The 22539-nt window shown below is 42.5% G+C and overlaps 1 protein-coding gene across 5 annotated transcripts; it reads left to right on the top strand.

Moving 5' to 3' along the window:
* Nucleotides 1-1771: 1771 nt before the first annotated feature.
* On the top strand, nt 1772-22224 carry LOC115104930 (serine/threonine-protein kinase Sgk3-like). Of its 5 annotated transcripts, XR_010460460.1 has the most exons (18): nt 1772-1947; nt 5191-5470; nt 8984-9067; nt 9563-9635; nt 9934-10009; nt 10323-10398; nt 10770-10819; nt 11011-11068; nt 11741-11824; nt 11927-12058; nt 14578-14690; nt 15381-15417; nt 16014-16100; nt 17785-17880; nt 18002-18157; nt 18378-18467; nt 18583-21426; nt 21535-22224. XR_010460460.1 is itself a non-coding variant. In XM_029626350.2 (17 exons), the coding sequence occupies exons 2-17, from the start codon at nt 5321-5323 to the stop codon at nt 18748-18750; spliced, it is 1530 nt and encodes a 509-aa protein (XP_029482210.1). In that variant the 5' UTR covers nt 1772-1947; nt 5191-5320; the 3' UTR covers nt 18751-22224. The 5 variants fall into 5 exon arrangements, 4 of the variants coding, with proteins under 4 accessions (XP_029482210.1, XP_029482211.1, XP_029482212.1 ...); XM_029626350.2 differs by having other exon boundaries at nt 18583-22224; XM_029626351.2 differs by lacking the exons at nt 1772-1947; nt 5191-5470 and adding an exon at nt 8643-8730 and having other exon boundaries at nt 18583-22224.
* Nucleotides 22225-22539: the final 315 nt, after the last annotated feature.

Raw genomic sequence — 22539 nt, 5'->3', positions numbered from 1 at the left:
TGGGAGAACCTTCCAGAATGACAACCATCTATGCAGCACTCCACCAATCAGGCCTTTATGGTAGAGTGGCCAGACGGAAGCCACTCCTCAGTAAAAGGCACATGACAGCCCGCTTGGAGTTTGCCAAAAGGCACCTAAAGGACTCTCAGACCAGGAGAAACAAGATTCTCTGGTTTGATGAAACCTAGATTGAACTCTTTGCCCTGAATGTCAAGCGTCATGTCTGGAGGAAACCAGGCACTGCTCATCACCAGGCCAATACCATCCCTACGGTGGAGAGTGGTGGTAGCATCATGCAGTGGGGATGTTTTTCAGCGGCAGGGACTGGGAGACTAGTTAGGCTCGAAAGATGAATGGAGCAAAGTACAGAGATCCTTGACGAAAACCTGCTCCAGAGCTCTCAGGACCTTAGACTGGGCAAAGGTTCACCTTCCAACAAGATAATGACCCTAAGCACACAGCCAAGACAACGCAGGCGTGGCTTCGGTACAAGTTTCTGAATGTCCATAAGTGGCCCAGCCAGAGCCTGGACTTGAACCCGAATCGAACATCTCAGGAGAGACATGAAAATAGTTGTGCAGTGATGCTCCCCCTCGAACCTGACAGAGCTTGAGAGGATCTGCAGAGAAAAATGGGAGAAACTTTCCAAATACAGGTGTGCCAAGCTTGTGGCATCATACCCAAGAAGACTCGATGCTGTAATCGCTGCCAAAGGTGCTTCAACAAAGTTCTGAGTAAAGGCTCTGAATACTTATGTGAATGTGATATTTCAGTGCTTAATTTTTAATACATTTGCCAAAATGTCTAAACCTGTTTTTGCTTTGCCATTATGGGGTATTGTGTGTAGATTGATGAGTGGAGAATTGTTTTAACCCATTTTAGAATAAGGCTGTAAAATAATGTGGAAAAAGTGAAGTGGTCTGAATACTTCCCGAAGTCACTGTATGTTGGATCCAGTTTTAAAGTGGAAATACCAATTTCTTAAGTCCTCTGTTTAACTAGCTAATTCATTACAATACACATGCCTACTTTGGGTGAGCTTTATCTCAATAGATATCCACCCATAGGCTTAAATACAAAGGCCACTATTATAGCCATGGGAAGAGCCAGTCAGTATGACTGTAGTTACATGGAAAGAAGTGTGGTATGTTTCATCATGAACATTCCTTCATAAAGCGATGATAAGAAGGTTAGTTTTATCTACTGGTACCGGTTGAGGACATATCTGACAGATGAGTCAATATTTCCTGAAGAGGGAGGCAGGGCCAAGTATAGTTCCTTGGCAGATGTCCACTTTCCTGGAGCACTTTAATGTTGACCTCAAGGTACCGCTGCAGCTTGCAGGACTGCTCTCTTCCTGTCACCAAGCCTCCTGTCAGTGAGAGGTCAACCTTCACAGTTATGATATAAGCACCGCCAAGCATGTAGAGACAATTTCAAGAATGGAAGGGACACCTGCTAGATAGGACTTGGACATCCATGTGCTCTAACTATCAAAGAATATAATTACAGAATATAAATAACACAACAGACGAGACCATAATATATTTATAATACAATACAATTGAGTAGAATAGAGCAAAAGTTACAAGAAATGACCAAACAGGCAGACAGACCTTTAATAGCCATTAAAGATGACGCTCTACATACATGCAGTGGGCGGTTGTGGCCTTGCCCACGTTCCACCGCTAGGGGGGGGGGGTACTGTTTGCTAATGTTTCCACCTAAATGTTTTCATCCTCTTGAAGTGTGGTCCCGTGACTAATTTCATTTGAATTTGAGCACAAACCTCTAGATGTTTCCTGTTTCGAGCTACCCCTCCACTGAAGCTCGGAGTGGATGGTAGAAAGTACACGCTTTACCGTTGAGTACGTTTCCCATAGTTGAGTCAAATTCACCGGATTTTGTCCTCGGTTTTTACCGACACGTCATTGGAGTTAGTTGGAGGTATGTTTACACGTATACTTTTCTGAAATGTTGTAGTACAAGATGTCTATGCAACTCACCGAATATCATTGCCTCAATATCGTTGTGCCATCTACAGCCCTAAAGCTGTTAAATGGTGTCATTACGTAACTTTTTATTCAGTTAGAAATATATGTTCAGTAACAGCAATTTACAGGACCTGGTTTCCCAAAAGCATCGTAAGGCTAAGTTCTTGAGATGCTTTTGAGAAACCGAGCCCAGCGCTCTCTCTTTACCTAACATTTTTCAACTAACAAACACTTTTTTTAAAGTCCTGGGTGTATTCATTATACACACATGTGATCTTAACGGACTTTCCTAGTTAATTTAAAGGTTCAATAAAAAATTACGCCGATTCTGTTGCAAAAAGTTTTTTAAACGAAAGTAAACGGAGAGGGACCGAACAAACTCTGCAACTGTTTGGACTAATAATTATACCCCTATTCTTTCCTGTCTGTCTGTTCATGGAACACCCAGATGTCTTCAATGTGAAAACATCTGTGTGTAACGTTACTTTTCCACTTGTAATTTCACGTCAATGCTGTTGAGATTGAGAATTCACTCTTGTTATGATGGGACTGTATGTAGGCTAAAATGTAACAACTAGTAAGTCTAAATGTCATTGTATTCAACATTCTGGCCTGTAAGGAACGTTAACACGATTTTGCAGGCATTCGTTTCAGGCTGTATATACCGATGACTTGTATATTACAGCCTGGTTAGTCAGACTGGTTAGGCTCACGCTAGGCTAGTCTCACACCTCCCTTTTTTTTAGAGCGAAACCTTTCATTATCAATTCCTCCCTGGGAGAGGATGTTTGTATATTGTAGATTAGTGTCTCGTTGCTCATTTCTAGCCCACAGGCTAACGGTAGTCGGCGTTTTAGACATAATCCATACTGTTGCATAACAAATAGCCTAGATCTCTCACCAATTAAACAACACGTAGGTCTGTCTGTAAAAAATACTATTGTGCCATGGCCATCCTTTCATACCAGCAGAGAAGAGGAGCCTACCTAACCAGGGGTGTATGTCCCCTAATGTCTACACAGCTTACTGACTGGGTTCATGCCACGCCTGGTTGCTCTTTCACTTCTGTTTATCAAGAGTTTCCTGACCTCTCGGTCTAACCGCTGACAAGATACGGTGTGCTGCTGAGACTCCTACAAATGATGCCGTTCAGATTGTTCAACATCCTCAGAGGATGTCCAGAACGCAGGGATGTGTGTCTGAACAAGTCTGCTAAATGACTTAAATGTAAATGTAATGAACAAACCTGGAAGAGGAGGGTTATTTCTGATAGCAATACATTTGAGCTTGTCAGCACAAGTTAATTCAAGCCCAGTGTTGTAACAAAGCGCACAACATCTGGCAATCAGTGAATGTGTTTTTGTTGTAGAATGTGAGGATTCGTTTTCTTTTTGATGTATTTATTTAGTGACCTAAATCCCCTGAACACAAACTTGGGCTAAAGTCTGATTTCCCCCTATGTGATCATGTGTATCACTGTAATATGGGTTTGAGGTTGCGGATTCATCAAGAATATTCTGCATTCCAAATGAAGGAGTATGCTATAGATTAGACTGCGGGTAGTTTATTTCTCTTTTGAACAAAAGTATTTCTGGTATGTTAAAAAGCGGATTCTGCCTGGTGACCCGCAGTCATTTTGCCAGGCTTGCATAGATGTGAATTTGAATTGAGTTTGGAACTGACGATCCCTGCACTTGTGCATTTTAACAGGCTTTCTCCCTTGATGTCGTTACTACTACGTGAGTTGAATTAGATCTCTCGACTCGGGACATTCGGTACAGCACAGTTAAACTAACTCTACCAGCATGTTATAGCCTACACCGAGCACACAATGCCAGGGCCTGAAAGAAATGACTTAACATGCTAGCTGACCTCACTCGGAAACAAAGGCACAGTCACAGCGTCGCGCCACCAAACAAAGAGCTTTGTTTCTAACAAGATAACAGACCTGACGCAATCAGCATGTAAACGTTAACAAATCTGAACACGAATAAGGTCTTCAAGATTACTTCCATATAGGCTACTACGACCTTTGTAGAGAGTGGTCTCTATAATGGCCCTCTTCCTGTCTTGGTGGTCCCACTGGGCAGCTTCCTAAAGGTCTCTTACTAGCCTGTGCACCTTCCGCTGAATCTTTGAAGTTTATCTATAAATACCTCCAGTCCTCCACACTCTGACAGGAGCCAGGGAGAATGTCACAGACCCAGCGTGTGTGTGGGCAGCGAGAGGGACGGTGTGTGTGTGTGGTGAAAGAGAGGGTGGGTTGGGCGCGATGGAGAGTGGGTGGGGGGTGGGTGCGAGAGGGAGGGTGTGTGTATGTGTGGGAAGGGAGGGTGGGTGTGGGAAGGGCGGGTGTGTATGTGGGTGTTTTTTTTGGGGAGGGGGTTGGGCGAGCGGGATGAGGGTTTATATGTGTGGGGTGGGTGAATTTGGTGACGGAGGGTGTAGGTGTGGGAAGGGAGGGTGTGTGGGGTGAGAGGAGGGTGGTGAGTATGTGTAGGGGAGAGAGGGTGGGTGTGGTGTTTTTGGGGGTGTGGGGCGAGAGGGTGTGTGGGGAGGGGAGTGGGTGAGGGGAGTAGGGAAGAGGGTGAGGGTGTGTGGGTGAGAGGGAATAAGAGGTGAGAAGGAGGTCATGCAGCTCTGGGTCTGCCTATTGGGGGGGAGAGGGTGGGGTAGGAAGGGATTGTAGGTATGTGGGGAAGAGGAGAGGTGAAAATGTGGAGATGAGATGAAGTGAGGTGGTGGATAATAGTGAGGGAAGAATTTAACAGGTCATAGTGGCTGTATAGGCTAAGTAACAAGTGAGAAACTGAATGGGAGTGTAACAGGGGGAGGCCTGGCAGGGTAGCCTAATGTCTGTCTGCCCAGGATGAGATGAGCCTGCTGTTGATGTTGCTGCTCACTGACCCCAGTGTGGTTTCTTCTCTGCCACGCTAGCAGCTAGAACCACCAGCTCCCTCCACAACTGCTGAGGATCCATTTGACAGTGCTCTGCAATCAGCTCCACACAGGATCAATGTGTGGGCGCTAAGCTTAGGGTTTATTCAGGTGGTTGAAACGTTAAGAGGGTTGTAAGGTAGAAATGTAACATGATAGAGCAGGTATGCTCATTCTCTTATATGGAATTTAGAGCAGTATCCCTTCTCTAGAGTAAATTTCTATCTATAGTCTAATCACTCTCATCTCTTGTACACAGCAGTGAACCAGGATGGGGATGGTCCAGTCGTCAATGTGAGCTCTGTCCAGGACTGGACGCTGTGTAGGAGTGCTGAGGGGCTTGACCTGTTGACCCTTAAACCTCTGAACTCTGACCGCTCCTGCTCAGGATGGAGGAGCAGTCCAGCTGCCCCAATGTCAGCATTCCCTGCTACCCCAATGTCAGCATTCCCTGCTACCCCAATGTCAGCATTCCCTGCTACCCCAATGTCAGCATTCCCTGCTACAATGAGCAGAGGGACAAGAAGAAGCGCTACACTGTAAGTAATGAGTTTAGTACACTCCCAGTCGGAATTAGATTAAATGTTGCGGCCCGCCCACCTTGGGGGGAAAATAACCCCTGGATACCTTGGTTTCACAGCAAAAACTTGAACTTTTCAAACACATTTTTTTTGTCTCATTGTTTTAGTCAATTACAAAACTTAATTTTAAGAAAAGTACAAAATGCCTAAAGATTACTTTTCAACATTGCCTCCTCCCGAGCTTTCTCATTACTTAGAAAAATGTAAGAGAGGGACCTACCAAATGCCCCTTTTCAAGATGGCGCTAGCAGTCATGTGAGTGCTAGCAAGCTACCAACTGGAACATTAAGCTTGCCAGATCACAGCTCAGGTCAGAGGTCAAGCCCCTCAGATGAAGCAGATGCTAAACTCCAGGACTGTTTTGCTAGCACAGACTGGAATATGTTCTGGGATTTTTCCGATGGCATTGAGGAGTACACCACATCATTCACTGGCTTTATCAATAAGTGCATCGAGGACCCCGTCCCCACAGTGACTGTACGTACAGACCCCAACCAGAAGCCATGGATTACAGGCAACATTCGCACTGAGCTAAAGGGTAGAGCTGCCGCTTTCAAGGAGCGGGACTCTAACCCGGAAGCTTACAAGAAATCCCACTATGCCCTCCTGACGAACCATCAAGCAAGAAAAGCGTCAATATAGGACTAAGATCGAATCGTACTACACCGGCTCCGAAGCTTGTTGGATGTGGCAGGGCTTGTAAACTATTACAGACTACAAAGGGAAGCATAGTCGAGAACTGCCCAGTGACACGAGCCTACCAGACAAGCGAAATTACTTCTATGCTCGCTTCGAGGCAATTAACACTGAAACATGCATGAGAGCATCAGCTGTTCCAGACGACTGTGTGATCACGCCCTCCGCAGCCGATGTCAGTAAGACCTTTAAACAGGTCAATATTCACAAGGCCGCTGGGATAGACGGATTACCAGGATGTGTACTCTGAGCATGCGCTGACCAACTGGCAAGTGTCTTCACTGACATTTTCAACCTCTCCCTATCTGAGTCTGTAATACCAACATGTTTCAAGCAGGCCACCATAGTCCCTGTGCCCAAGAACACTAAGGTAACCTGCCTAAATGACTACCAACCCGTAGCACTCACGTCTGTAGCCATGAAATGCTTTGAAAGGCTGGTCATGGATCACATCAACACCATTCTCCCAGAAACCCTAGACCCACTCTAATTTGGATACAGATCCACAGATGATTCAATATATATTGCACTCCACACTGCCCTTTCCCACCTGGACAAAAGGAACAACTATGTGAGAATGCTATTCATTGACTACAGCTCAGCGTTCAACACCATAGTGCCCTCGAAGCTCATCACTAAGCTAAGGACCCTGGGACTAAACACCTCCCTCTGCAACTGGATCCTGGACTTCCTGACATGCCGCCCCCAGGTGGTAAGGGTAGGTATTAACACATCAGCCACGCTAATCCTCAACACGGGCCCCTCAGGGGTGCGTGCTCAGTCCCTTCTTTACTCCCTGTTCACTCATAACTGCACAGCCAAGCACAACTCCAACACCATCAAGTTTGCTGATGACACAACAGTGGTAGGCCTCATCACTGACAACGATGAGACAGCCTAGAGGGAGGAGGTCAAGAGACCTGACCGTGTGGTGCCAGGATAACAACCTCTCCCTCAATGTGATCAAGACAAAGGAGATGATTGGACTACAGGAAAAGGAGGACCGAGCACGCCCCCATTCTCATCAACGGGGCTGTAGTGGAGCAGGTTGAGAGCTTCAAGTTCCTTGGCGTCCACATCACCAACAAACTAACATGGTCCAAGCACACCAAGACCATTGTGTTGAGGGCACAGCAAAACATATTCCCCCTCAGGAGACTGAAAAGATTTGGCATGGGTCCTCAGATCCTCAAAAGGTTCTACAGCTGCACCATCGAGAGCATCCTAACAGGTATGGCAACTGCTCGGTCTTCGACCGCAAGGCACTGCAGAGGGTAGTGCGTATGGCCCAGTACATCACCGGGGCCAAGCTTCTTGCCATCCAGGACCTCTATACCAGGCGGTGTCAGAGGAAGGCCCTAAAAATTGTCAGACTCCAGCCACCCTACTCATAGGCTGTTCTCTTTGCTTTCGCACGACAAGTGGTACCGGTGCGCCAAGTCTTGGTCAACGAGGTTTCTAAACAGCTTCTACCCCCAAGCCAGAAGACTCATGAACAGCTAATCAAATGGCTACCCAGACTATTTGCACCCCCCGCTGCTACTCTCTGTTATCATCTACTTTAATAACTCTACCTGCATGTACATAATTACCTCCGCACCAGTGCCCCGCACATGAACTAACCATTTAAGTTATTTTCTTAACTGCATTGTTGGTTAAGAACTTGTAAGTAAGCATTTCACTTTAAGGTCTACACCTGTTGTATTCGGTGCATGTGACAAATACAATTTGATTTGATCAACACTAACAGACTACACAGCTACAATAGTGAGTGGAGTTACAAATGGACTACTTGAACACTGTATCCCCACAATTTTCCACTCCCACACCGGGGCGGCAGGATAGCCAAGTGGTTAGAGCGTTGGACTAGTAACTGGAAGGTTTCAAGTTCAAACCCCGGAGCTGACAAGGTACTAATCTGTCGTTCTGCCCCGAACAGGCAGTTAACCCACTGTTCCTAGGCCGTCATTGAAAATAACTGACTTGCCTAGTTAAATAAAGGTAAAATAAATAAACACTGAATATCCTGAAACCACAGTGTTCTTCTCGCAGGCATCATTTCCCTACGTGGGAGCTTTGTGAACCTTGGGTTGGGATTTCTGACCTGGTTACATGGCAATTTTTCTGCATTTGTTTTGTTATTTCTGTATAGAAAAAGTATTTGATCCCCTGCTGATTTTGTACGTTTGCCCACTGATAAAGAAATGATCCGTCTATAATTTTAATGGTTTATTTGAACAGTGAGAGACAGAATAACAACAACAAAATCCAGAAAAACTCAGGTCAAAAATGTAATAAATTTATTTGCATTTTAATGAGGGAAATAAGTATTTGACCCCCTCTCAATCAGAAAGATTTATGGCTCCCAGGTGTCTTTTATACAGGTAACGAGCTGAGATTAGTAGCACACTCTTAAAGGGAGTGCTCCTAATCTCAGCTTGTTACCTGTATAAAAGACACCTGTCCACAGAAGCAATCAATCAAGCAATGTTGTTGCGCCGGTGTTTCAAGAGGGACAAACGGTAATATTGCTGCTTTTTTTTTCTCCGTTTTTCAACCGAAGGTATGGAGTATGCGAGGTACAAACTTTTGCTTCGCCGAGTTCTGCTAGGAGCAAGACGAACCTAGTATGGGGATGCTTTTATAGTGTTGTTGTGGCAACAGCTGTTCAACAGGCTGTATTGCAGACTGCAGTATTACAGTGTCTATAGAAAGTAGGGCATCGTGTCTTTTGTCTAGATTTATACTAATGTGTTTCCCTCTACATTTGTCCAGGTTTACAAAGTGATGGTCAATGTAGGAAGACATGAGTGGTTTGTCTTCAGGCGATACGCAGAGTTTGACAAGCTCTACAACACAGTAAGTCTATTTTTTTATTCCCTCTTCGGAGGACAAATATATATTTTATAGCTTTTCTGCTACATGGAAGTGTTCCTGTGTAACAAATACGTGTTGTAATAAGACTGCAGGCTTCCTTTCTTACTAAACCATTTCATCAGAGATCAGCTGACTAAACTGGGCCAAGCTTGGTTTTTATCAAAACAGAATCCCTTACCTTATCAGATGTTTTAACATTGAAGGTCTTAGCTCTTTGTTTAAAAAACAAATTTTTGACTCGAGGTGAAACTTACGGAGTTGATGTTGTAAGACGTGTTAATGACGTTTCACACACGTTATATTACTCACTGTATTTAGACACTATTACTGTGGATTTGTGTATAGTTGACATTTCGAAAATTAGGTAATTCAACTCTCATGGTTGGGGTAGAGATGGAGAGTAATTTTGGTCCCCATGACATGCCTATCCTCATCTTTGATATAATCTGATTTGTCTGTCTTTTTTGTTTTGTGCAGTTGAGGAAACAGTTTCCATCTTTGAACTTGAAAATCCCACCAAAGAGAATATTTGGGGACAACTTTGACCCAGGTGACATATTGATTAATCTGACATTGTCTGGTAAAAGTACCTGTAACTGCACTCAATGTTTTTAGTAGATCAGAAATCAATACATGCCCCTCTGTTCTCCTCTGTACTTCAGCCCAGTATTTTTTTATTTTAAATGTTTAACAAATTAGATCATGTACACATGACAAACTGGATTATGGATAATATGAAACTAAACCAGAACAACTAAGTGATTTTGTGTCTAGAACTTGTCTTTCATTGAATGAATACAGGGTCAATATTAAATATACTATTTATAACATTTTCCATTTTCTTTTAGAGTTTATCAAGCAAAGAAGAACAGGTTTACATGAGTTCATTCAAAGACTGGTCTCACATCCTCAGCTCAGAAACCAGTAAGTATTGTACAACTGACTTTACGGTAAATTAATTTAAAAACGACCCGATTTATTGCACATTACTCTGATGGTTTGACAAATCAATCTGTATCCAAGGTCAGTTTAGCGTTTTCTTCCCTAATGGGTATGGTTAGGATCTGGGGATGATCGGCTGATCCTAGGTCTGTGACAAAGGGAGGATCTAACCCTGTTTTATGGCAGTATCTCCTAAACCAGTGATGTTTAACAAGCGCTTTTCTAAAAGCTGTGGCTTTGTGTGTGTCTGTCAGACCCCTAACATGTGACCTCTCTCTCGCCAACGATCTGACAGGCCTGATGTCAGAGCGTTCCTGCAGATGGACAAATCTCAAAACTTCTCAGACCCATCAGAAGACGAAGATGACAAGGTAGGCGATGACAGGACAGTATGATGTCTGAGGGAAGGAGATATGACTCTTTCAAAGATTGAGCGGTCATGCCTTTCAAATGAAGAAATGTTGACCAACATCTCTGCTCTGATACAGCACGAATGAGTACTTGAAATATTCTGTGTTGGATATTGTATTTTCAATGTGGGATCATTGATTCCATTATACAACCGTAATAATGCAGCAGATTCGTATATTGCATTATCAGCATTGTCATTCTGTACAGTATGTGTAGTTCAAACCCCTTGAGACTTCTGGCAGAATAAAGGTTTAGATCCTATGGCCTCACTTTTTAACCTGCGTTAAACCTGTGTTTTTAACAGATAATCTGTTCCATCTCTGTTTTACAGAACGGCTCTACCTTCAGAAATATTAACCTGGGACCGTCTGGAAATCCACAGTAGGTTATAGTCTCACATTAAATTGAGGCCTGCAGATATTTCTGTTTTACCTGTGAAAATGTGTGTGCTTTCTGGATGTCTTTTTCCTCCAAGTAAACTTTGCAGGCCTTGTCATAGCCATTCATTTGTTCTAAAAATATATTTCTAGATACTTTTGTTTGCTAACCTTTTTTTGTTTTCCACATTTCAGTGCAAAGCCCACAGACTTTGACTTTCTCAAAGTCATTGGAAAGGGGAGCTTTGGAAAGGTATGTGATTATGTATAATACAGTACATTACGCAGGGTTGCAAAAAAACTTTCAATAAATACCCTGCTTTTCCAGATATCCTGGTTGGATGATTCTGGTATTCCTGCTCATTTCCTCCTGATTCTGGAATTCTCCAAACAGGATTTCAGGAAAACCAGGGATTTTATTGAAAGTTTTGCAACTCTAATATTACAGCCGTTATAATGTCTTGGTCAAACTCATTCCACAGAGGGCCGAGTATCTGAGGGTTTTCGCTCCTCCCTTGGACTTGTTTAATGAATTAAGGTCACTAATTAGTAAGGAACTCTCCTCACCTGGTTGTCTAGGTCTTAATTGAAAGGAAAAACCAAAAACCTGCAGACACTAAGCCCTTCGTGAAATGAGTTTGACACCTCTGGTCTTGGGTCTTGAAGTAGGTCACTCAAAAGAGAATCACAGCAACACAAACAATGAATATTGAAACGATCAGGTATTTAGTTTGGTCTTTCCAGTGTGGTAACGAAAAGGTTTACTACTTTGTCTATTATTAGATAGCCTTTCTATTTGAGAAGTGATCGTCTTACAGTTCTGGATTTCCACTGCCTCATTGTTTGTACCGTATTGTCCCCGCTATGGTAACTGGGGGGGTTTAACAGCGAGTCCACCATGCTGTCTCTTCTCGCCCGCGTGAAGGTTCTCCTTGCTAAACGGAAACTGGACGGAAAGTATTACGCAATCAAGGTCCTGCAGAAAAGGGTCATCCTCAACAGGAGAGAGGTAATTTATTCCAGAGTATTATTGAATTGGACATGTTTCTCGATGTTGGGTATGTTATTTGTACGTTCACCCCAATAGTAAAATGTTTCCTGTTTCCAACAGCAAAAACACATCATGGCGGAGCGCAATGTGCTACTGAAGAACATGAAACACCCTTTCCTGGTCGGCTTGCATTATTCCTTCCAGACCACTGACCAGTTGTACTTCGTCTTGGATTTTGTCAACGGGGGAGAAGTGAGTAGTTTCACTGTTATTCATAATAGACACACTGTTGAGTCACTGAGGTCAAAGCACAGGAAACCTGCTAAAAAGCCTTGGGATATGAGCCCTGACCTGAGGGCAAGGACCCTTTATAAACGTTGGGGCTGGTTCCACAGACCCAGATTAAATAGAAATTACATTGAAAGTTTATAGACAGTTCATACACTATCCAAACATAATCTGTTGCGATCCACTCCCAAACCACCATTTGAGAAGCGCTGGTTTAAGCTATACTCGTTTTAAGCTATACTTGTTTTAGCTATATAGTAGGTGTTGATAAACTCGTACATTTCGAAGCTCAACGCCTCCTTTTCAAAAAAAGGAACTGTGCAGTTGGAGAGAGCTGAATTTCCACATTTGAATAAATGCCTCCTGACCACTAGTGCAGTGTTGGCCAATTTAACTCTTGTAAAAATATTTATTTGCATTTTTATACATACCATTCTGGGACTGTCAAAAAGAGCCAAAACCAAGAGTGGTTGAGACAATATGGAAGGTTTGTAATGTTTCTCTAACATTGGTATAATGGCAAGTCTGTAAAAATATTTAGACTGTATTGAAATACTACAGATATCTTTACAAAAAGCTACAGAGGCCTATGGATATTCCAGATCTGAAGGCTATGTGCCTTAGTTAACGTCTCTGATTACCGTTGTCATCAGTATGTGCTTTAGCTGGGGGGAACTATGCTAGATATCTCCTCCTAAATCACAGAATCTGGGAACTGGCAGTGCAGGTAAACTACACATGGTGTTTTTCCAGGAAGCTGAGGCTAATCTCGTAGCTCATGTCATGTTGATGCTAGTATTCAGGCACTCAGTTAATCCCCTCAACGTGCGGCTTGAGACAATTGTAATAGTGATGTGGAATTTGCAGACGGGGCAGGAACTTTGACCCATGGCTGTGTGTCATGACTCTGCTACAATTGTTAGCAACCTGGGCTAAATATTGTGGAAATACAGTGCCCTCCACTAATATTGCCACCCATTGGTAAATATTAGCAAAATGTACTGTTAAAAAAATATATTTGTTTATCCTCTTGATCTTTCATTTTAAAAAATCTAACCTTTTTAATTAAAGTAAAATAATTCAAAGAAAAAAAAATTCTTATCATATTTTTCTCAAAGGTCACAATTATTGGCACCTGTTCATTCAATACTTTGTGCCAAGATAACAGCTCTGTCTTCTCCTGTAATGAGGTTGGAGAACACATGGCAAGGGATCTTTCCTCCATACAGAATCTCTTCAGATTCCGAGGTCCACGTTTTCTGTGGGGTTTAGGTCGGGACTGGGATGGCTACGGTAATACCTTGATTCTGTGGTCTGTGAACAGTTTTTGTTTTGATTTTGAGGTGTGCTTTGGATCATTGTCCTGCTGGAAGATAGAACCACGGCCCAGTTTAATCTTCCTAGCAGAGGCAGTCTAGTTTTGATGTAATATCTGCTGGTACTTGATAAGAGTACATGATACCATGTATCCTAACAAGTTGTCCAGGGCCTTTGGAAGAAAAACAACCCCACAACATCAAAGATCCACCACCATACTTCAGTGGGGACGAGGTACTTTTCTGCATGGCTATCTTTCTGTCTACACCATGCTTGTTTCCAAAAAGCTCTATTTTGGTCTCATCTGAACATAGAACCCGGTCCCATTGAAAGATCCAGTAACGTTTGGCAAACTGTAGGCTTGAGTTTGTTGTTTAATGACTGCAAAGGCTTTTTTATGGCAACCCTCCCAAACAACTTGAGGTTATGTAGGTGGTCATTTCTAGGGGTGCCAATAATTGTGGCACACGTTTGGGAGGAAAATATTGTTTTCATGTATTTCTTTCAATCATTTTAAGGTTTGATTTTTGAATGAAAGACCAAGAGGATAATTGAATTTGTAATTTTAAAAAATTGTTAACCTTTATTTAACTAGGCAAGTCACTTAAGAACAAAGTTTTATTTACAATGACTGCCTACCGGGGAACAGTGGGTTAACTGCCTTGCTCAGGGGCAGATTGACAGATTTTTACCTTGTCAGCTCGGGGATTCGATCCAGCAACATTTCGGTTACTGGCCCAACACTCTAACCACAGCAAAGACATTTTTTTCACAGCCTGTTTTGCTCATATTTACTAAGGTGCCAAAATGAGTGGTGGGAACTGTATCACGGCATGCTCCTATTAGTTCACTGTGTCCTTTGGAACTGTATCGCGGCATGCTCCTATTAGTTCACCATGTCCTTTGGAACTGTCTCACGGAGCATGCTCCTATTAGTTCACCATGTCCTTTGGAACTGTCTCACGGAGCATGCTCCTATTAGTTCACCATGTCCTTTGGAACTGTCTCACGGAGCATGCTCCTATTAGTTCACCATGTCCTTTGGAACTGTCTCACGGAGCATGCTCCTATTAGTTCACCATGTCCTTTGGAACTGTCTCACGGAGCATGCTCCTATTAGTTCACCATGTCCTTTGGAACTGTCTCACTGTCCTCTATGATTCCAGCTCTTCTTCCATCTTCAAAAAGAACAGACCTTTCCGGAACCCAGAGCCAAGTTCTACATCGCAGAAATGGCAAGCGCACTGGGCTATCTGCATTCTCTTAATATAGTTTACAGGTACGTGGGTTGTTTGTGCGTATGTAACAATGTTTATGGGCTTTCACTCAACAGGCTAACAGACCCAGGTTCAAATCCAGTTTGTGTTACAAAGGCCCAGTTGTCATTGCTCTGGTACACCAGCTGGCTGCTGGAGGTCTGTAGTAGAGAATTTTCCTATGCTGTAAAACACAGTTTTCCACAATAACTATCCTGAATGAGCAGTGCATGCAACACACCCTTTTCAATTATTGGGAAAAGTCCCATTTCTAATGGCATCTTATGGGAAATTCCTGGATCTTTGTGAACATTGAAGTGTTCCTATTTAAAGCCGTCCACTGTAGTAATTTTCATTAAGTCAAACGTCACGGTTGCACGTGTATAATCATACATTAATTGACATGTGAGGGCAATTTTCCCTTAACAAGTACCTCAAGCCATCCAATCTGCCTGTGGTTTCAGTTTAGTGTAATGCTGGTTCTGTTAATCATGTACATTATAATCAACTGGATCATGTCTGGATGCATATCACTAGGACTAAATAACCCCTCTTTTCATGATTTGATTGTTTTGATACCCTCTTGCTGTTCAATTGGCCACTTTCCCAGAAGTAGTGAGACAATAGCCATTGTAATCCATTAAGCACAATTCTATTATCCAATAACAGTGACTTTGGATAATGAATGTTCATGAGATGTATTTTTTTCACAGAGATTTGAAGCCAGAAAATATCCTTCTCGACTCTGAAGTAAGTGTGACATCCTAACTCGGTTTGCAGTGCGTAAGTAGTCCGTTCTATGTGTAGTAGCTTAGGGCTGTGTTCATTACAACCTGCACTAGCAAAACTTATGCAGGCTGTTTGTTTACAAACAGCTGTTCACATACAAATGTTTCTTGAAACTGGAAGCATCCTCCCATGGCTGTAGTCTACCTTGTATTTTTACATTACCCCAAATAATTCTGCAATTCAATTTAACCTTAGTTAAAAGTTGTACTTTAGTAAAGCCCTTACTAAGTGTTTACTACAAGTCAGTGGAACAAATTATGAGATGTGAATTTGAATGTACCAAACAAACCAATCCAAGCATCTGTGGTGAAGCCTAATCCTTCACCAGCTGACATCTGTCACGAACGGCAATTTCAGTTTAAGTAGAGAATTCTTGTGATTTTGATTGTTTTACTCGTTCCTGACCGGCCTTATTGAGAAAGTGAGGAAATTTGTAAGTGGGCTACTCTGTCCAAAATTCCACAATGACAATAGATTATTTAGTACTGACTGAGGATAATGGGCCATCTGTGTGGCGAACAGTGTCTAAAATGTTCCCTGTCTCCCCTTCTTTAAAGGGACATATAGTTTTGACTGACTTCGGGTTGTGCAAGGAAGGCATTTCCCAAGCCGAGACGACAAGCACATTTTGTGGGACACCCGAGGTAACATTAAGCGTTTAGTATGGTCAATTTAATGCCACGTGTTCTTTTTGCTGCCGTGTGGTTCACATGACATGTCACAATTTAGTGTCAAGTCACTACTAATTATTAACAAAGGAAATTGTACATAATGAAGAGGGAGGCATGAAAGTGGTTAATAACTTGACATGCCTGTCTCCATTTTAAGTGCCATATACAGTAGTATGTATAGAATGGGCTTGAGTAATGTTTTCCAGGGCAGTGTATGTAAGAACCTTTTCATCTCTAGAATAGGGTTACAAAGCTACCAGTAATTTACCAAAGTTACCTGACTCTATGGCAATCTATAGTAACTTGGGTAATATATACTTGAATAACGTTTTTTTAAATAATATATTTATACTGTTCATTTTCTATATCGGTGTCCATATTGTCAATGAGTTTCTTGTAGATAAACTATATGGTTCCAGAGAAAACAGCCTAATAAAGAAAAAGCATCTAATCAATGAATGCATCATTTTTTATTCACTCTGCAAATCTTTAAACTATTGACTTTTTTCACAACTGCCACCAGTTTTACGCCAAAACATTTACAACAGACATGTTAAATACATGAATAAATATGAAGGATATTTCATTCAGGAACTCTGGTGAAATCCTTTTTTATGCACCTATTTAACATGTCTGTTGTAAATGTTTTGGCGTAAAACTGGTGGCAGTTGTGAAAAAAGTCAATAAAATGAATACAGTATATATGAATACATTTAAGTTATTAAAGTATATATTACCTGGCCTCCTGAGTGGCGCAGTGGTCTAATGCACTGCATCACAGTGTTTGAGACGTCACTACAGACCCGAGGTCGATCTCAGGCTGTGTCAGTCGGCCGCGACCGGGAGACCCATGAGGCGGCGCACAATTGGCCCAGCATCATCCGAGTTAGGGGAGGGTTTGGCTGGTCTGGGATGTCCTTGTTCCATCGCGCTCTAGTGACTCCTTGTGGCGGGCCGGGTGCATGTACGCTGACTTTGGTGGCCAGTTGTACGGTGTTTCCTCCGACACATTGGTGCAGCTGACTTCCGGGTTAAGCGAGCAGTGTGTCAAGAAGCTGTGCAAGGTTGTGTTTCGGCTCTTGACCTTTGCCTCTCCCGAGTAGCAACGATGGGACAAGACTGTAACTACCAATTGGCTATCACGACAATTGGGGGGTAAAAAGTACAAAAAATAAAGTATATATTACCTGAGTTACTATAGATTGAAATCCTTTACCAGCTGACTCCTCTAGACACATCTCTCATGAATGGCAGTGTCATTTTCATTTTTTTAAGTAGAGAATGCTTGTGATTTGATTGTTTTACTCGTTCCTGACCGACCTTATTGAGAAAGTGAGGAAATTTGTAAGTGGGCTACTCTGTCCAAAATTCCACAATGACGATAGATTATTTAGTGCTGACTGAGGATAATGGGCCATCTGTGTGGCGAACAGTGTTCAAAATGTTATTAAACACTGGTATTCACTAAGTTGATGGTTTATATTTAAGATCATTTGTCATTCTGTTTTATTTGAAAATCTTATTTGATTATTTTATATATCTTACATTTACATGTGATAAGGGCCCTTCCTTTGCAACCCTAGTCTAGACCACTGTTCTGGATTGAGACTGAATAGGCCAGTTAATGCTAATGTGTGTAACTCTGTCCTCTCCCCAGTACCTAGCTCCAGAGGTCCTGAGGAAACAACCGTATGACAACACAGTGGACTGGTGGTGTCTGGGATCAGTGCTCTATGAAATGCTCTTTGGCCTGGTGAGTTACTGTTGTAGACAATGAAAACCGGAACAACATTTACTGTCCGTGCACCCTTGACATGCTGCCTGATCACACGCTGCCCTTACGCTAATACAGCTGTCTCCCCTCTGTTCCACAGCCTCCGTTCTACAGCAGAGACACCCATGAGATGTATGACAACATCCTTCACAAGCCCCTGATGATGCGTCCCGGAGCGTCAAACACGGCCTGGTCCCTCCTGCAGGCTCTACTGGAGAAGGACGGCACACACAGACTGGGCTCCAGAGATGATTTTGTGAGTGGTCAGCATCAGTCTCACAACTGTGACTAGTGTATTGCCATAGCTGATGGCATCTGACTCCCTCTGGTGGAGAAATATTGTCATGACAAGGAGTTTCTTAATAGCTGCAGTGTTCATTTCTCGTGGGCAGATGGATTGCATTACACCACTTATCAGTATGAAGTAAATAACATTCTAGAACCTAAACATGAATTGTATTCTATATATTTTTCAGAATGAGATCAAAGCGCACTACTTCTTCTCAGAGATCAACTGGGATGACCTGGAACAGAGGAAGGTTCCACCTCCATTCACTCCCAATGTGGTAAATGTTCTCAGGATTAAATCTGATTCTGATCACACAGATACACACAGATATGTAAGACACCAGACCATAGGCATGAATGAACTGAATGTTGTTTCTTCCCCCTATTTTGCAGAATTCTCCTCATGACATCACAAACTTTGATCCAGAATTCACAGGCGAGACTGTTACAAACTCTGTGTGCTATACTGAAGATTCCATAGTCAACGCCATCGTGATGGAGGCTGACGATGCCTTCCTAGGTTTCTCCTATGCACCACCCTCCGATGACTCCTTTCTATGAAAGACTCGCTGTGAGTCCCTGCCCCAGAGTTCTGTGAAATTGACTTAACTCCGTGTTCTTCCATCATGGTCCTGTTGATCCACAGGGTATGCAGGCTTTTGTTCCAACCCAGTAGAGCTTGTCGATTAGTTTAATCATGTGTGTTAGTGCTGGGCTGGAAGGAAAGCCTGCCCACCCTGCTGGTCTCCAGGATCAGGACTGAAGAACAGTGCCTTAACCTGTCCAGATTCTTTTGAATAAAAGGGAACTCATACTGTGGATGAACCCATAAAGCGAGCAGAAGTTGTGATCAGACAGCACTTATGAATATGGTTTGGGCTGCAGTGTGTCAAATCTTTATTTTTACCTATTTATATAACAATGTATTTTTAAGAAATGTAAGGCCATCTTTCTTGACACGTATTGTTTGTTGGCTTTATGTTGATCCACAAAAAAGTGGTGTCAATGTTGGTCCTTTTGGTTTGAAGAAAAGATAAACATTCAGTGTCTTTTCAGGATGGGATGGGTAAAACTAATCCCCCAAATAAAATCCAAGTTTAGAACTAGAATCCTTCATTAAAACATTACCAAGGCATTGTGCTCTCCACTTCTCTCTACAAAGCTACGGGATGGTGCTGGAGAAATGTAACCGCTTTCAAATTCATAGACCGCTATGGATACAAGGACTGACCATCCATGATATCAAATGTATAGTTTTGAGGCTATATGGTGTTTTTTACATGTACATTGTTTACAAACTTATTTTGGGTTCTAATGGGTACAACAGGTGAACTAAGCTCATGAGGCATTCGTGAGTTGTATTCTTCAATAATCAATGAGTATGGAGCAACTAAGGATTCTAGCTTTAAAAGTGTAAGTGAGGAATGAAACAACTTCCTCAATCATTTCTGTTCCACTTTAAAAACAGACTGTGGCCTTAATGAAATGACAGTGAACATATTATATTCTCTCAGAAGAACAGCTGAAAGGAATTGTGTTTTGTCTCTTCTCTCTTTAAAAGATGGCTTATGGTTCTTTTTTTTTCTCAATGGGAGAATACTTGAGAGGTCACTGAATAGAGTCTTGTGTTGACAAAGGTCATTTCAGTTCATATTTTGATGAAGTTCATAGACTTTTTCTGTGATGGCTCCATCCATGACTTTACCTTGCAAACAGATGCTGAGCCATCTGATTGCTTTCTAGCTATGTTGGTTGCTTGCCTGTCTGTATTATAGCTTACATCTCTTAATCTTGCTTTAATATTACTCAAATCCTCAACCACCAATTTGGGTTTTCACACAATTTCTAGGTAGTGAGTGTGGTCAAGTCCTCATTGTTCAATATAATGCTTTAGATGAGAAGTCCTGTACACAAAATAAGAATGAAACAACTATGTAGTGTGTTTTAGGATGTACAGTGTATTCGGAAAGTATTCAGACGCCTTGACTTTTTCCACATTTTGTTACGTTACAGCCTTATTCTAAAATGGATTAAATAAAAAATACCCCATAATAGCAAAGCGGAAAGTTTTTTTTTTTTTTTGTGACATTTTTGCAAATGTATTAAAAATAAATAAACAGAAGTATTCTGGCCCTTTGCTATGAGACTCAAAATTGAGCATAGGTGCATCCTGTTTCCATTCATCATCCTTGAGCTGTTTCTACATTGGAGTCCACTTGTGGTAAATTCAATTGTTTGGACATGATTTGGAAAGGCACACACCTGTCTATATAAGGTCCCACAGTTTACAGTGCTTGTCAGTAGAAACCAAGCCGTGAGGTTAAAGGAATTGTCCATAGAGCTCTGAGACGGTTGTATCGAGGCACAGATCTGGGGAAGGCCACCAAAACATGTCTGCAGCATTGAAGGTCCCCAAGAACACTGGCCTCCATCATTCTGAGCAATCAGAGGAGAAGGGCCTTGGTCAGGGAGGTGACCAAGAACCCGATGTTCACTCTGAAAGAGTTTAGAATAAGACTGTAATGTAACAGAATGTGGAAAAAGACAATGGGTCTGAATACTTTCTGAATGCACTGTATATGGAGATGGGTGACTTGGCTGGTTGTCTTGTCTGTACTCTACAGACGCGCGCAGTTCTTATGTTCAGGTGGCCGGCGGCTGCGACTGTCAGGTGCAGGTCCCGTGCAGGTCCCGTGCTAGCTACTGAGGTCTCTGTGGCTGAAAGCTGTAGGTAACTAGCTTAGCTAGTTTGTCAGTAACAGAAAATTGAACATGTTTTCCTATTGAAAGAGTCTGTTTTGTCTTTAGACATTAGTGGAGCTCTTCAACTTGCTGAAGACTGCAAACCATTCAACGTAAGTTTAGTGGTAGGCTAGCCATCGAGAGCTTTCAATGTGCTGTCAGTGTAGCTACTGGGATTGCGTCATGTGGTCCAGAGGGGGTAACCTAGGCAACCCTGTATCCACAGGAATGTGGTGACGTGAGAAGCAGACCTTCATAGATGACAGGAAGCTCTTATGATAAATAACTGATGGTTATATCTGTCCAATTTGATTTAGCTATATATTATAAAGTCAACTAATATCACCCAAATTCATATTCCCTTCAGATCCCTAGCAGAGTGAGGCTGTGTATCTGTTCTGTATCAGTGTGAACCCTTCTGACCTAATGGAACTGGATCCTAGATTGGGTGACTGTGCTCCGTGACCCCTCAAAGCTACGGCACTATTTCAGTCAGTAAGTCCAACACATCTCCCATTACCCTATTCAAATCTTGAATTTGGAACATACCCGAATTGACGTTTTGTGTCACTCCCCATGAGATTTGTTGTCTCTCCCTGGTAGAGAAAATACACACAAAGTCAGGCGAATGTGATCCTGAAGTTTACACACCTCCCTCCGTTCACTGAGGACACCCTGGATCTCTGAGTTTCCCCGTGGTTCCATGTGCTGGGAGGTGAGAATGACGCCACTAATTGGCTCTGTCCCTGAATGATATCTGATGAAGTAGCCTCACATGCCATGCTTACATGTAGCTGTTGTTTAAATACAATACGGTTTTGAAACCGACAAGCATCTGGTAGAGCTTATCCATGTCAAAGCACTGGATGTCCTGAAAGTCCATCCTCCCAGGCCCTCAGGTACCAGTCTGCCACCCTGTTTCTCAGAGGTAGGTTCACATTCTGGTAAATGTATCATAATGGTAATTTTGCCCAAACATTTTGTAATGCGCACGTACAGCCCAGTACATCACTGGGGCCAAGCTTCCTGCCATCCAGGACCTATATACCAGGCGGTGTCAAAGGAAAGCCCCAAAGTTGACATTGACACCCACCCCCTTGTTTTTACACCGCTGCTACTCGCTGTTTATCTATGCAGTCACTTTACCCTTACCTACATGTACAAATGACCTTGACTAACCTGTACCTCTGCACATTGACTTGGTACCGGTACCCCCTGTATATAGCATCTTTATTGTTCTACTTTTCTGTTGTTGACACTTTCGTTTATTTATTAAATATTTTCTTAACTCCATTATTGGTAAGTCTTGTAAGTAAGCATTTCACTGTAAAGTCTATACCCTTTTTGTATTCGGCGCATGTGACATAACATTTGATTTGTATTGCAAGTCATGATTTTCTTTTCAATAGATGTGACTTCGATTATCTCCTTAGAAAAGGTTACTAAGACATTTATGAATATTCTCTTCCTTTTTCAACACACAATTTTGGAGCCCAACCCCAGTGGGGGAAGTGGTGAAAACAGACGTTTGAGTAGCCAGCCATGCAGTAGTGCCCCTGGGTGAGATATTAGGTGTTCCTGTCCCCTCCAATAACATTGTCCAGGCAT

Source organism: Oncorhynchus nerka, linkage group LG22, assembly GCF_034236695.1.
Source record: "Oncorhynchus nerka isolate Pitt River linkage group LG22, Oner_Uvic_2.0, whole genome shotgun sequence".
Taxonomy (NCBI): Eukaryota; Metazoa; Chordata; class Actinopteri; order Salmoniformes; family Salmonidae; genus Oncorhynchus; species Oncorhynchus nerka.
This window is presented reverse-complemented; position numbering and strand designations above follow the sequence as displayed.